Here is a 15,695-nt window from a genome sequence, read left to right as displayed (position 1 = left end):
GAGCTACAGGGAAGACTTCTAATGGAAAGTAACTGCTTTGTTTCTAATCATATTTTTGACCCTAATGTTCTGAATGGAAAAACCGTCCAGTAAAGTTCTCGCACAGCATAACCATTCATGATGTGTAGCACTACTGGCTTTAAGTTTACTGCTTAAAGCACATGTACAATGTTTGTGTGACAATTAGATATAAATGATAAAATGTATGGCCTATAAAACATTTCTCTATTAACATACCTCTGAGCCTGTTTATGATATCTGATAAAGAAAAAGGAAACCTAGCACAAGAGACATCAATGGGCTCAAGGCAGACAAAAGAGCCACTCTGGTGACGTTGAAAAATATATTGATTATCAATACTTCCTATGAAAGGAGTTACAATTAAAAGGGGGAAATGATGTCCATCTCCCTCCCCACCCTAGCTGCCAGCATCTGAAATAAACTTTCCCTTCCACCAACCTGGCCTGCCTACTGGCTTTTGAGTGGCAAGCAGCTGGACCCACACAACTCTTTCAGTAACATCTGCAGTGATTTTGAAGCCCATGAAAATAAAATCTGTCACTGTTTCCACTTTCCCTCATCTATTTGCCATGAAGTAATGGGACCAGATCCCATGATGTCAGTTTTTTGAATGTTGAGTTTTAATCCAGCTTTTTCACTGTCTTCTTTCACCCTGATCAAGAGGCTCTTTAGTCCCTCCTCACTTTCTGCCATTAGAGTGGTATCATCTGCATATCTGAGGTTGTTGATACCCTCCGGGCAATTTTGATTCCAGCTTGCAATTCATCCAGCCCAGCACTTCACATGATGTACTCTGCATGTAAGTTAAACAAGCAGGGTAACAATACACCGCCCTGACGTACTCCTTTCCCAGTCTTGAACCAGTCCTTTGTTCCATGTCCAGTTCTAACTATTGCTTCTTGACCTGCATACAGGTGTCTTAAGAGGCAGATAAGGTAGTCTGGTATTTCCATCTCTTGAATTGTCCACAGTCTGTTGTAATCCATATAGTCAAAGGCTTTCAGTTCAGTTCAGTCACTCAGTCGTGTCCACCTCTTTGTGACCCCATGAATCGCAGCACACCAGGCTTCCTTGTCCATCACCAACTCCCGGAGTTTACTAAAACTAATGTCCATCGAGTCGGTGATGCCATCCAGCCATCTCATCCTCTGTCGTCCCCTTCTCCTCCTGCCCCCAATCCCTCCCAGCATCAGGGTCAATAAGTCAACTCTTCGCATGAGGTGGCCAAAGTATTGGAGTTTCAGCCTCAGCATCAGTCGTTCCAATGAACACCTAGGACTGATCTCCTTTAGGACGGACTGGTTGGATCTCCTTGCAGTCCAAGGGACGCTCAAGAGTCTTCTCCAACACCACAGTTCAAAAGCATCAATTCTTCGGTGCTCAGCTTTCTTCACAGTCCAACTCTCACATCCATACATGACCACTGGAAAAACCATAGCCTTGACTAGACGGACTTTTCTTGGCAAAGTAATGTCTCTGCTTTTTAATATGCTCTCTAGGTTGGTCATAACTTTCCTTCAAAGGAGCAAGCGTCTTTTAATTTCATGGCTGAAATCACCATCTTCAGTGATTTTGGAGCCCCAAAAAATAAAGTCAGCCACTGTTTCCCCATCTATTTCCCATGAAGTGATGGGACCAGATGCCATGATCTTAGTTTTCTGAATGTTGAGCTTTAAGCCAACTTTTTCACTCTCCTCTTTCACTTTCATCAAGAGGCTCTTTAGTTCCTCTTCACTTTCTGCCATGAGGGTGGTGTCATCTGCATATCTGAGGTTATTGACATTTCTCCCTGAAATCTTGATTCCAGCTTGTGCTTCTTCCAGCCCAGCGTTTCTCATGATGTACTCTGCATATAAGTTAAATAAGCAGGGTGACAATATACAGCCTTGACGTACTCCTTTTCCTATTTGGAACCAGTCTGTTGTTCCATGTCCAGTTCTGTTGCTTCCTGACCTGCATACAGATTTCTCAAGAGGCAGGTCAGGTGGTCTGGTATTCCCATCTCTTTCAGAATTTTCCACAGTTTATTGTGATCCACAAAGTCAAAGGCTTTTTCCCAGAAATATATCTAATTATCTAATGGCCTGTTTTGCCTGTTTCCTCAAAGCACTAAGTGGATCATCCTGTTCTTCATCCTCAATTCCTTTTAGGTCAGCAACTGCAGTGATCCTTGTACAGCTGGATGATGGGCAACATATTGTTTTACAGTGCTCTTATTACAAGTCTGACATTTAATTCATCCACATCTCTGAGGTAGGAATCAATATGTCCCTACTTTACAGATAAAAAAAACTAAGGCACAAATGGGTTAGATAATAGTCTCAGCTTGGAAAAGACCCTGATGCTGGGAATGACTGAGAGCAGGAGGAGAAGGGGGCAACAGAGAATGAAATTGTTGGATGGCATCGCCACCTCAGTGGACATGAGTCTGAGCAAATTCCAGGAGATAGTGAAGGATAGGGAAGCCTGGAGTGCTGCTGTTGTAGCCACGTATTTCAGGAAACAAACTCACTCAGAAGGACAATGCAGATAGTGGAGTGCAATTTATTACACCGGCAGGCCCAAGGCAGAGTCTCCTCTTAGCCAAGGACCTCGACCAGTTTTTGTGAAAACCTTATATAACCTAAGTGTACGTGCCCAAACCCACCTCCCCACATTCCCTGAAACTAGCCTGAACAAAGGAAAAGAAAGATACAATCAAAGTTAACCCATGATTCATATGCCTTAAGCCTAGGTAGTTAACAGTGGACAATTATCAATAGGCCTGTGGTCATACCCTAATAATAATAATAGAATTTATGATTCTATTCAGTTACACAGATAATTAGGGTATTCCTTTAGGCGACGGAGAGTCTAGGTACAAGCTCTGGGGCTGTTCCATCGGCCGGGGGGCGGGGGGCGGGGGTCTGGTTTTCCAGTTGGTATGCCATTTCCATAGATCTGGGCATATAGCTCAAAGTCCATAGTCCAGCCCAAGATGGAGTCCTGCTTTCAAGATGGAGCCTGTTCTGTCTGTTTCCTCCTTCACTGCAGTCTATAGGGTCACAAAGAGTTGTACACGACTTAGTGACTGAACAACAAGCTTACACAAAATGTTAATGGCAGAGCCAGGACTTAAACTCAGTTTCCCTGGTAGCTCAGCTAGTAAAGAATTCGCCTGCAATGAAGGAGACCCCAGTTCGATTCAGGGGTCAGGAAGATCTGCTGGAAAAGGGATAGGCTACCCACTCCAATATTCTTGGGCTTCCCTGGTGACTCAGCTGGTGAAGTATCCGCCTCCAATGCAGGAGACCTGGGTTCAGTCCCTGGCTTGGGAAGATTCCCCTGGAGAAGGAAATAGCTATCCACTCCAGGATTCTAGGGAACAGCTACCCATTCCAGGATTCTGGCCTAGAGAATTCCATGGGGTTGCGAAGAGTTGGACACAACTAAGCTACCTTTTCCGGAGAAGGCAATGGCACCCCACCCTAGTACTCTTGCCTGGAAAATCCCATGGATGGAGGAGCCTTGTGGGCTGCAGTCCATGGGGTCGCTAAGAGTCGGACACAACTGAGAGACTTCACTTTCACGTTTTCACTTTCATGCATTGGAGAAGGAAATGGCAACCCACTCCAGTGTTCTTGCCTGAAGAATCCCAGGGATGGTGGAGCCTGGTAGGCTGCCATCTATGGGGTCACACAGAGTCGGACACGACTGAAGTGACTTAGCAGCAGCAGCAGCAGCAAGCTACCTTCTCACTTTCACTTTCTATCTGTCCACCAACATTGCTCATAAGTGCTGTGCCATATGGATCCATACATCTTTAGTAATGAAGAGGAAGGGCATTATTTCTGTCGATCCAAAACAAATTAGACTGCCATGTATTTCTCCAGGAAAGAGATTTATTCCAGGATCAGCAGAGAATTACAATTTGGGGTCTGCAATCATGTGAACAACACAAGCTCCCGCCACCCGACCAAAGGGAAGAACACTTTGAAGAAGAAAAGGACGTTGGGAAGGCTGTAGAAAACAGAATCCATGGGTTTTCTTTGGCTGAGTCCTTGCCAGGAAAGAAGACTGGTCTTCCTATCAGCCTCTGCCAGCCTCACAAGGTGTGAGAGTGCCCCCTGTCAGCATCCCAAGTCTATTTAATTGTCGTTTCCATTTATTATTAACTTTTTACATTTCCCACAGAGTACAGTAGAGCTTAAGTTCAAAAATTAGCCCCATAATGAATAGGATACAGAGCCCACAAATAAACCCATGCACCTATGGTAACAAAAGAGGCAAGACCACGCAACGTTGGAAAGACAGTCTCTTCAACAAATGGTGCTGAGAAACCTGGACAGTTACATGTAAAAAAAAAAAAAAAAAATCAGATCATTCTTGAACACCATACACAAAAATAAGCTCAAAATGGATTAAAGACCTAAATGTGAGACCAGACACTATAAAACTTCTACAGGAAAACAAAGGCAGAACACTCTGACACAAATTGCAGCAATATCTTTCTCAATCCATCTCCTAGAGTAACGGAAATAAAAACAAACAAATGCGACCTACTGAAAAACTTCTGCATAACAAAGGAAACAATAAACAAAATGAAAAGACAACCTACAGATTGGGAGAAAATATTTGCAAATGATGTGACCAACAGGGGATTAGTAGCCAAAATTTACAGACAGCAGACAGAAGACCTAAATAGACATTTCTCCAAATAAGAGACACAGTTGGCCAAGAGGCACATGAAAAAATGTTCAACATGGCTAATTAATTATTAGAGAAATGAAAATCAAAACTACAATGAGATATCACCTCACACTAGCCAGAATGGCAATCATCAAAAATCCACAAACAATAAATGCTGGTGAGGGTGGAGAGAAAAGGGAATCCTCCCACAATGTTGGAGGGGATGTAAATTGGTACAGCCACTATGACGAACAGTATGGAGGTTCCTTGAAAAAACCTACAACTAGAGCTACCATATGATTCAGTCCCACTCCAGCATGTATCTGGAGAAAAACATGATCCAAAAGGATACACACACCCCAGTGTTCACTGCAGCACCATTTGCAACACCCAAGACGTGGAAGCAATCTAAATGTCTATCGACAGAGGAAGGATGAAGATGTACATACATACAGTGGAATGTCACCGAGTCATTAAAAAGAATGAAATAATGCCATGTGCAGCAACATGGATGGCCTTACAGATTGCCATACTGAGTGAAGTAAGTCAAAGAGGGAGAAATATCACTGGACATCACTTATATGTGGAATCTAAAAAGAAATGATACAAATGAACTTACAAAACAGAATGAAATTCACAGACTTAGAGAACACTTGAAAGTATCACAGCATTGTTACTCAGCTATATACACCCCAATACAAAATAAAAAGTTTAAAAAAAAAAAAAACAGACCTAACAGACCTATAGTTATCAGAAACATAACGCACCATTCTATTTCAACACCATTATCTTAAGCTCCGGAAACCCAGAGAAGGTGGGGGGGTCTCCCCTGCAAGATGATGACCAGCCCACCAGGCCAGAGTGGATGGGGACTCTTTCCAAGTTTCAAGGCCACAGACTCTTCTCTTTTAGGGAAGAGAAGGGAGGAGCTTTTGCCGTGGTCCCGCCCCAGCCTTGCCTTTGAACTGCCGGTGGCCTGCCAGGCATCCCATGATGTGCGCTGCAGCGATGGGGAAGGCAAGAGGAGATGAGGCTTACTTCCAGAGGAGTAGTCTGTTCTGGGTTACTATCATCATTCTCTCTTTTGGCTATTACACGGTAAGGACAGCGGGCCCCGAGGAAGGCGAGGTGAGGGGCTGGAGTGCTGCCTGGAGGTGCAAGATTCCACCTGGAGCCGTGGAGTGGTCGCAGGCGCGATCGCGGCTCTCGGGCGCTCTGAGCCAGGGGACTAGACCCGGGAAGAAAACGCAGGCGCACTCGTCTGTCTACGCCTTTCGCCTGTGTTGAGATCTTGAGAAACCAGCTGCCCACGCTTTCCCTCCCTACCCCATGACTAAGTGACTAGATCTTTCAAAATGGTGGCGAAGTCGGAGGGTGGCGGGGCTGCTGCCTCCTACTTCCGTGTAGCCAGACCCCTGCCCTCGCTGGTCACGGTCCTGGTGCTGGGATATTTCGGGGTAAGGTGTGTAGTACGGCGCGGCGCTTCTGTTTTGGCCCGCCGGGCTCCCGTAGAGCCAGGGGCACTGGGGAGGGGGAAGGAGGGAGGTCTTGCGCTTGCGCGGCTGGCGGTTGCCTAGGTAATTGGCGTAAGCTGAAGTTCGGTGGGCTTGTCAGGTTTTCGGTTGGAAATGTTCCTGCCTTTGCGTCTCCAAGGTTAGTAGGACTTGTTCAGGTCTGAGTAGAGCTAGAGGAGAAAGAGGCCAAGTTGACAGTTCTAAACCTGCCAAGACAAGATAGGGCTTCCAAAGCAGAATGTCTGAGGCAGTTGGAATTGCTTGGAAAATGGGGATAAACCTAAAGGTTGGGTAGAATTTAAGTGGTAAGAAAGGATAAAGAGGATGTGCATATTATGACATAGATGTAAAATCAAGAAGACAATCTCTACTGAGATAAGCAACAACTTTTTTTTGAGAGACAGAATTCATTTAAAGAATACAGTGAAAGTGAAAGTTGCTCAGTCGTGTCTGAGTCTTTGCGACCCCATGAACTATACAGTCCATGGAATTCTCCAGGCCAGAATACTGGAGTGGGTAGCCTTTCCCTTCTCCAGGGGATCTTCCCAACCCAGGGATTGAACCCAGGTCTCCCGCATTGCAGGCGGATTCTTTACCAGCTGAGCCACAAGAAGATACCCAAAACGGTGGGTTGCGGAGTACTACATTGTGGAATTCAGTAAGAACAGAAGTCAGCTAATCTGGGTACTAAATCTGATAACCACATAGTTTCCTTAGCAGAAATCTTCCACTGAAATGGCTTTAAGAAAATAGAATTCAAGAATTGAAGCCCGTATGGCTTGGTTCAGAGTTGCTTTGGTCTGTTATTTGTTCTTGCAGAATCAGGATTATTTCATAGCGTTGGTTAAAAATACATTGAAGTGATCTAAAAGCACTCTGGTTCTCTTTCAGTGGGTGATCTTCTGGCCTGAGAGTATTCCTTATCAGAGCCTGGGACCCCTGGGCCCCTTCACTCAGTACTTGCTGAAGCATCATCACACCCTCGTGCATGCTTGGTAAGTAGAGCTCCAGAAATGGGATGTGGACCCCACAGTTTCAGTCTCCCTGGAAGGCCCATGGTTGCCTTCTAAAAGTGGTGTTCGTTCATATGAAAGCACTTTTCTTTTGGAGGTTTTTCTGTTAGAGCTCATCAGCAGAGGACCATCACCTTAAACGAGGCTGACTTCTGTTTCAGGTATTGGCTTGCCTGGATGATTCACGTGGGAGAGTCCTTGTATGCCATTGTATTGTGCAAGTAAGTGTTTTTAACAGATCTCTGTTGCTTTTCACTTGGTATCTCACATAAGTGAAGAGTAGCCACATTTGAATAATTCATGCGCTTGTAGGCTGAGAACACTCTCAGGGTAGAGTTGAAGTCCCACACCTAATACTGAGCCTCACTCAGTACTCAGAGGGAGTACTCAGTAAATAGTTAATGAATGAATTCATTTCATTTATATTAATGAGTCAATTATTTAGTCACTTAATTTAGAAATTTTTTTTCTTTTTTTTCCAAAAATCTCCCTGTAGCCCCAACTAGAAGGAAAGATTAGCAGGTTGCCTTCTAATTTGAAAAAGAGCTGTACTGACCTAGCCCAATGATTCTCAACCCCTAGTTTTGCAACTGAATTACCTGAAGAGCTTTCTTAAAATTCACTTGTCTGGTTTCCAGACCCAGAGATCCTAATCTGGTAGGCCTTGCTTCAGGCACAGGAATGTGTTATTTTTTTTCAAGTTCTGTAGATGATTCTGGGGTGCAATGAAAGCTAAAAGTCCTATGACTAGGCCCTACTCAGCAAATGCCAGTGTAAATAATAAATGTGAGAAAACTACAAAAAGCTTCTGTTTACATTTGGACTTTATGTAAGCATACACAGAAAGTAAATGGTTATAGTAATGCCAGACTGCTTTACAATTGAGTTTTTTTTCTTTGGCTCAAGATTAATTACCACCTCTGTTTTTGTGGTACTACTTCTAAAAGTGGAAAATAAGATACTTTATTATGTTTTAATAATAAATATAATTAATATTTCTTGGGTGCACACTATGCCAGACAACTGCTAACTGACTTAAATATGTTACTCCACCTTCTGTTTTATTAAATGAGCTGGACTTTCTAGGAGAGGAGCATAAAGCAGCTTTATTTTTTTACCTCTCTCCAGTCCCCTGTGGATTATTGTCTGCCTCCCACCCTAGCCCTGGATCAAATCTAAAGCAGGTCCATAGGTTGTCCAGTCAAGTTACAAAGTTATTAAAACTATGAACTTTCATCAGATTCAGTACATCTGTTCTTCAGCCAAGGCTCAGCAGGCCGCCATGGGGAAGAGGGTGTAATCGACGTCTTCACTCTCCCTTGGGGTGTCGGAAGTATATGTAAAGGAAGCAGGGCATGATCTGCCTTGTGATCAGGCAACTGGGTGATGTGGCAGTTACACACCCATTGTTGATTCTTTCTCTCCAAAGGGTCCCTGGTGGGTTTTTGAGAAACCGCTCATCACCAGGGATCTCCCTTCCACAGTTCCCCTGATGGTTCCTTCAACCTTAGTCAGCATATCATTTGCAGTTTCCCCTTTGGGTTGATGATGTTTTCCTCTTATTTAGGTTTCTTCTGCCCTTTAGTTAGGCCTCTGGGGCAGGGTTGCTTTTAAGCCCATGCACACCAGTGCCCTTCCACAAGACCTGTAAGGCTCAGAATGACAGCTTCCTTATCCCTCCATTGGGATAAATCTGTAGGTGTGTGCTGTTTCCTGCACAGCCATGTATCCTATCAGGCAGCTCTACTGGTATTTAAACTTGTGAGTCAGATGTTAACCCTCCCACAAGTCACAGGGGACTCTGGTCAGGCTCTCTCAATGGTTCTTTTGAAGCTGCTTGTCAGGCTGACTTGTGATAGGAGGTGCCACAGCACCAGTACCTCTTTCTGAAAGCCTCTTCACTTCTCAATGACAGCTCAGCTTGGAGGTGTGCAGTCCAGCCCTCCAAATTACAGTGTTGGAGTACATGACACCTATTTTGCAATTGGCATATGAAGCCTCTAATGAAAACAAAAAGACTCAAATTGAACATCCAGCTCTCCAGTTCTTTGAGAGGAAGTGGGAGAACAGGCATAGAGAGGTTAGAGCACTGTTCTCATGTTCCTGAAATCATTTATTTATGGAGTAACATGTTGCAATGTATCATTGGTCACTGTAAATCAGAATGAATATTCCTTTTATGAATGAATGAATACATTTAAATGAAAGAATCACTAAATGTGTTGTTGTAAGGCAGAATAAAGCAGTTTTCCTCCAATTAAAAAAAAATCATGAAGACATGCAGAACATTTGTAGCCCTCAACCCCAAATTCCACTGTCCAACAATAGAAAGGAATTGATGAATTCCATTTAACTAGACATTAGATTGGACTGGATGTTTGACTTTATAGCTGCCATATATATATACATATAGACACAAACTCTTCTATAATTTTTCTGTTGTCATATATGCCTATTTTCCCATGTCTATGCCTGTAAATTGAACTCATTCATTTCATTAGTACATAATATTATATAGATGTGTCCTAATGTATTTAACTAATCTTCCTTCTGATGGACTTTTACACCTCGAGCTTTTCTAAACTATTATAAATAATTCTGTGTGAATGAATTTCTTGTATGTCCTGGCCCACTGTGATATATATTTCACCTTTTTATTGTTTGGTGGTAGAATCTATGAATATAGTTGATGCTTATCTACTGACCTCATACACAGTGACCTTGGTAAATTCATTTTTTAGTTCTAATAGTTTATCTGTTCATCTAATTATTCATCATTAATGATTTAAAAGATCCCTTTACATTTTCTAGGTACCTGGTTGCCTATAGAAATAGACAGTTTTATTTCTTTCTTTCAACTCCATATACCTTTTATTTAAGTTTCCTTCACTGCACTAGCTAGTAATGAAAGGTTGTTGCTGAACAGTGAAGAGATGCCGGGATTCTTGGCTTCCGGAGGAGAGGAATTCAATCTGGGGCCAGTGATAAGCCTTGCTCGCTCAGAGGCTTTATTTTTGTGTAATAAAGTTTTGTTAAAGTATAAAAGAGAGAAAGCTTCTGATATAGACATCAGAAGGAGGCAGAAAGAGTGCCCCCCTGCTAGCCTTTAGCAGTAAGTTATATACCTATTAGCAAGCTGTTAATTAGAGAAAGGAGATGTCTCAAAATTCAGTGGCACCAGGCCCTCACCCATAACATGCATTTTGATATAACATTGGCACCAGGTGAGTCATCCCAGGCCATAAAACGATTGACATGAATCTTGAAGAAAGACAGGTTTCCAAGTAAATATATAGATAGTTTCATTAATATAGATTAGGAGAACAATATATGAGTAAAACATACAGGTTTGTTGAGCCCTTATCTGTTATGGAACCAGATGCCATGATCTTAGGTTTCTGAATGTTGAGTTTTAAGCTCACTTTTTCATCTGGTCCCATCACTTCATGGCAAATAGATGGGGAACCAGTGGAAACAGTGAAAGACTTTATTTTGGGGGACTCCAAAATCACTGCAGATGGTGATTGCAGCCATGAAATTAAAAGACCCTTGCTCCTTGGAAGAAGAGCTATGACCAACCTAGACAGCATATTAAAAAGCAGAGACATTACTTTGCCAACAAAGGTCCATCTAGTCAAAGCTATGGTTTTTCCAGTAGTCATGTATAAATGTGAGACTATAAAGAAAGCTGAGTGCTGAAGAATTGATGCTTTTGAACTGTGGTGTTGGAGAAGACTCTTGAGAGTCCCTTCTACAGCAAGGAGATCCAGCCAGTCCATCTAAAGGAAATCAGTCCTGAATACATTGGAAGGACTGATGTTGAACCTGAAACTCCAATACTTTGGCCACCTGATGCAAAGAACTGACTCATTTGAAAAGACCCTGATGCTGGGAAAGATTGAAGGCAGGGGGAGAAGGGACCACCAAGGATGAGATAGTTGGATGGCATCACCGACTCAATGGACGTGAGTTTGAATAAACTGTGGGAGTTGGTGATGGACAGGGAGGCCTGGCGTGCAGCAGTCCACGGAGTCGCAAAGAGTCGGTACATGACTGAGTGAACTATCAGTTCTGAGTCTTAAGCAGAACCGACTTAAAGAAAGACAGAGTCTAGGGTAAATACATAGTTCATTAACATACCTTAAGACAAACATTTCCATCAGAAAAACGCATTGGTTAGCTCAAAGTTTGAGAAAAGTTAAGTTTAGGTGGAACCAGGTGTGGTCACAGCAACACAGAATTTTAAGAGAAACCTCTTTTTAAATTTGTATGGAGAAGGGGGAAAAATATAACACTAGTAGTTTGTTTCCTGACCGTTTAATAGAGAGATAAAAAATGTCTGACACTTGTAGCCTATTTCCTCTGTTTGGAGACCCCTGGCCTTTCTGCCTGTTACCCTCTCAGTAACCCAGTTCATTGTCAACCTGAAGTGGTAATAGTAGGCATCCTGGCCTTGTAAACTTTCAACACTCTGCCTCATGTTTTTTCTAGAGTTGTATATTGTATAGATCTTCTCTATCAGATTAAAGTTCTGTTCTCTAAGTTTTCTAAGAACTTGTATTAAGAGTGGATGTTGAATTTATCAAATGCTTTTTCTGCATTTTTTATGATCATACAATTTTTTTTTCCTTTAATCTGTTAGTATAGAAAATTATATTGTTTTTACATTTAAAAATATATATATATATGAGACTTATTTATATAAAGATGAAACTGTCACAAGTCAGTCACTTGAACTGGGCCATTTTCTTTTGACCTTGGTGTTAAGCAGTTTAGTTTGAATGGATGTATAAACAGTATTCATTATTTCCATGTGCCAGGCCCTTTACTAACCACTTTGTGTAACTTATCTCAAGGTGAGATAAACACTATTATTCCTGTTTTTTCAGATGAGGAAACTGAGAGTGAGTGAGTGTCTTGCCCAAGGTCATGCTGGTAGTTGGCCAAGCTAGGATTTGTTTTTTGTTGTCTAGTTGCTAAATCATGTCCTACTCTTTTTGTGACTCCACAGATGGTAGCCCGCTAGGCTCCTCTGTCCAGGGGATTTTCCAGGCAAGAATACTGGAGTGGGTTTCCATTTCCTTCTTCAGGGGATCCTCTCAACCCAGGGATAGAACCTGGGTCTCCTGCACTGGCAGCACTGAGCCACCAGGGAAGCCCAAGCTAAGATTTACATCTAATCTGTCTTCAAAACACTTGCTTTGAAGCCATCCCAGTGATTTTTAACCCTATATGTTCATCAAATCATGTGAGAAATAGTTTCATAATATCATCCCCTAGGCAGTAGCCAGACTTTCTCAGGGAGGAGTGTATCCTCCTAAATGCATAAGAAAAACTAAAGTAAATGAACTAACAATTCAAGTTAAGAAGTGGGAGGAAAGTGCAAAATAAATGCAATGAAAGTAGGTAGAAGTAATACATTTTTTTTTAAATGCCTCCTGTGAAACCATAACACTAAGATTCTGGTGGACAGATTTTTCTCTTTTCTCTTTTTAGGTCTAAAGGCATCACGAATACTTGGACCCAACTGCTCTGGTTCCTACAGACGTTCCTTTTTGGGTTGGCATCTCTCTATTACTTGATTGCTTTTAGACCAAAACACCAAAAACAAACTTAAAGAAGATATCCAAAAAAAACTTGTCACTTTATTGTACACTTGAAACTAATATAATATTTTTAACCAACTATACTTCAGTTTAAAAAAAATTTTTTAATTAATTAATGAATTAAAAAGAGAGAGAAAATAGAGCATATAAAGTTCCTGGGGGGAGAAAAGAAGACATTCAAAAGCCTTCTCTATACTTTGATATTCAGCCTCATCTTTTTTGAGGGGTGCTGTGTTTACTTCATCTTCCTACTTTCTAGAAAGTTAAGGCCCTCTAGTTATTCATGATTCCCTCATCAGCTCTAGTTAAAGTTAAGTAGATAGTAGAAAAAGATTTTAGCTTTCTAATTACACAGACTAACGTATTTGGCAAAGTGCTCCCAGCTACCTTCCTGTGGTCCTTGGTTGCACTGACATTCTCCCTGTCACCTGCTTTAAGCCACATACTAAGTTTGATATACCCTTGCTCACACCTTCTGATTAAAACACCTTATCCTTACCACCACCATCTTATCAGCTCTCCTTTCCTCCAATTTTTTTCTCCCCACTTAGTCCAAAATAGAGTGAGGGCTCCACAGCACATCAATTCCACCCACAGTTATTAGACACCTGTGAGGCAGGATCTTCTCCTCTCAGGCTTCCATTTCACATTACAGAGAAAGATAAGGAAGACAAACAAGTGCCTGGAATGGGGTGGGCTGAGCAGCGACACAGAGGACATGCTAGGAATCCAGAATAAAGGATTGGAGAATGCCTCTCCTGCCCTCCCAGCCGGAAGTGGTGTCTCCTTTCACTCGGGGCCTCCGACACGGTGTTCTGTAGTGTGCGGGTCTGACGGCCACTTTCAGGTCAGGACGGCAGCTGAGACAGCTTCGTTTTTAACCCTAACACCTGTCCCATCACCTCACACAGTGTTTACTCTGATTTCACATTGCACTAGTTCAGCAGCATTCCGGTTTTTATCTGAAAACTGCAGGGCCCGGACAGTGTACACCTGTCTCAGAGAAAAGCACAGAACTGCCCTTGACTCCCATCTTTCTATGGGTCTCCTTCAGTGTGGGAAACCTGTATCTTTTCCACACTTTCCTATTCTTAATTACTTTTCTCCAGACTGTAGATGTGTCCTTCCCGTTCTGACTCACTCAGCCGTTCCTGTTCTAGAGAGTCTAGCTCATGGTCCTCCAGCTAATGACTACCTCTCATTCACCTGGCTATCTCATGACTACTAACTGGCTGGGGCAGAAGGGTTATTGGCTGTGGCCTCTAGGAGACTGTAGCTTCCTTTCCTGAAGGCCCCCCTTGCTTGTTGGCTCACTAGGAACTAGACCTTAGTTTTTTCCCATGACACAGTACAGCATGTTATTTGTTTCAAACTAATACTTGTGAGAAACAGATCCCTCTCCCTGCTTCCCACTAAAAAGAGGCTCCTGGTAAAACCACAGCCATGAAAGATGGTAGACTATGAATTGCTTTTGGTGGAGAGTGACTTCTGCACAAAAATCCGGGTCTTTCCCACTGCTTCTTTTGTGATTGAGGTGTTATTAATGGTTTCAAAGATAATATAGCAGATTACTGAATAAAATGTGAATTGTATCTCCAACTAAATGCTTTTCTGGTATGTCAGTTTTTTATACACTCCCACACATTTGATACTTCTCTTTCTCCAACTGACTCTATTCTGGAACTATTTGTAACAGGGTTTTGTTTGTTTTTCCACTGAAAACAAAATGCAGGGGATTTCCCTGGCCATCCAGTGTCTAAGACTCTACACTCTCAATGGGCCTCCTCTATGCAGGGGGCCCAGGTTCGATCCCTGGTCAGGGAACTAGATCCTACATGCCACAACTAAGATCCTTGCTTATGTTTCAAGAGCTGCCTATAGTCCACATAACTCCTCCACATCTACCAAGTCGTGGGTGGATATGAGCATCTCCTTTCATTGCAGGATTGGCCTCCTTTTGTTTCTATTACGTTTCATTCCGTTTGATACAGTCTATGCAGCAAGTAAACGGAATACTGTTTTTAAAGGCAGAAAGTATAAAACATGTAATTTTATTTGGGGTATTATCATGGCTTAGAGCAAAACACATCATAGCAAACTGTGGGTCGTTGATTTTTTGGACCCATAAGCTCCATCCTATGGGGTGAAGTAACACACAGAGGCCAGACTAACTGGATCTCATGTTCCTCCCCTCCCTCTCCCACAGCCCAGGAGTTTAGAAGTCTGTGAAGCAAACAATAAACATAGAGACATCTTGGACTTGTGTTGCAGTCACAGTGGTTATATGGGAGAAACACCTATGTGCAGTTTGGATGAGAAAAGGCCAAGCATGTTGGAAGCAACCATGGAGGGCAAATAGACTAAAACCCCAGAAATACCAACAGCAAGTAGAGTTTGGAAGAACAAGAAAGGACCAATAGAAGGAACAAAAACAAAACTGATGACCTTCAACAACCAGGACTTGTCTCCCTGAAGTTATCGGCCCGTGACCTTTTTTCTTAAATGCAGAATGCTACAAGAGAGTGTTGGAGAAGGAAATGGCAACCCACTCCAGTATCGTTGCCTGGAGAATCCCAGGGACATAGGAGCCTGGTGGGCTGCTGTCTATGGGGTTGCACAGAGTCAGACACGACTGAAGCAACTTAGGAGCAGCTGGTTTACATTTGGAGAAGGGAATGGCAATCCATTCCAGTATTCTTGCCTGGAGAATTCCGTGGACAAAGAAGCCTGGGGGGGGGGCGGGGGGGGTGCGGGGGTGGGGGGGTGGGCGGCGGCTACAGTCCGTGGGGTCGCAAAGAGTCGGACACAACTGAGCCACTAACATACACACACACACACACACACACACACACACGAGAGTGTAGGGGGGAAAG

The 15,695-nt window shown here is 42.8% G+C and overlaps 1 protein-coding gene and 1 long non-coding RNA gene across 3 annotated transcripts; one reads left to right on the top strand and one right to left on the bottom strand.

The window, feature by feature from the left end:
* Positions 1-3,882: 3,882 nt before the first annotated feature.
* On the bottom strand, positions 3,883-5,619 carry LOC113885308. Its single transcript, XR_003509174.1, has 2 exons — positions 5,457-5,619; positions 3,883-4,341 (listed from the first exon to the last, which is right to left on the bottom strand). It is a non-coding gene; the product is annotated as an uncharacterized LOC113885308 (long non-coding RNA).
* On the top strand, positions 5,619-14,426 carry TMEM254 (transmembrane protein 254). 2 transcript variants are annotated; one of them, XM_027530531.1, is made up of 4 exons: positions 5,619-5,787; positions 7,095-7,198; positions 7,378-7,437; positions 12,713-14,426. In XM_027530531.1, exons 1-4 carry the CDS (start codon positions 5,680-5,682, stop codon positions 12,831-12,833), a joined length of 393 nt encoding a protein of 130 aa, XP_027386332.1. In that variant the 5' UTR covers positions 5,619-5,679; the 3' UTR covers positions 12,834-14,426. The 2 variants fall into 2 exon arrangements, with proteins under 2 accessions (XP_027386332.1, XP_027386333.1); XM_027530532.1 differs by lacking the exon at positions 5,619-5,787 and adding an exon at positions 5,952-6,146.
* The last annotated feature ends 1,269 nt before the right edge of the window (positions 14,427-15,695 follow it).

This window comes from Bos indicus x Bos taurus, chromosome 28 (genome assembly GCF_003369695.1).
Source record: "Bos indicus x Bos taurus breed Angus x Brahman F1 hybrid chromosome 28, Bos_hybrid_MaternalHap_v2.0, whole genome shotgun sequence".
NCBI classification, from domain to species: domain Eukaryota; kingdom Metazoa; phylum Chordata; class Mammalia; order Artiodactyla; family Bovidae; genus Bos; species Bos indicus x Bos taurus.
Note: the sequence above shows the minus strand (reverse complement) of the source record. Positions and strands in the feature narration are given on the sequence as shown.

What these genes read in the sequence shown, in the direction of transcription:
- TMEM254 (XM_027530531.1), top strand. Translation starts at nt 5,680, where the DNA reads ATGATGTGCGCTGCAGCGATGGGGAAGGCAAGAGGAGATGAGGCTTAC. An exon ending in CACACCCTCGTGCATGCTTG is followed by an intron (nt 7,199 to 7,377) that starts GTAAGTAGAGCT and finishes CTTCTGTTTCAG; the next exon opens with GTATTGGCTTGCCTGGATGA. An exon ending in TATGCCATTGTATTGTGCAA is followed by an intron (nt 7,438 to 12,712) that starts GTAAGTGTTTTT and finishes TTCTCTTTTTAG; the next exon opens with GTCTAAAGGCATCACGAATA.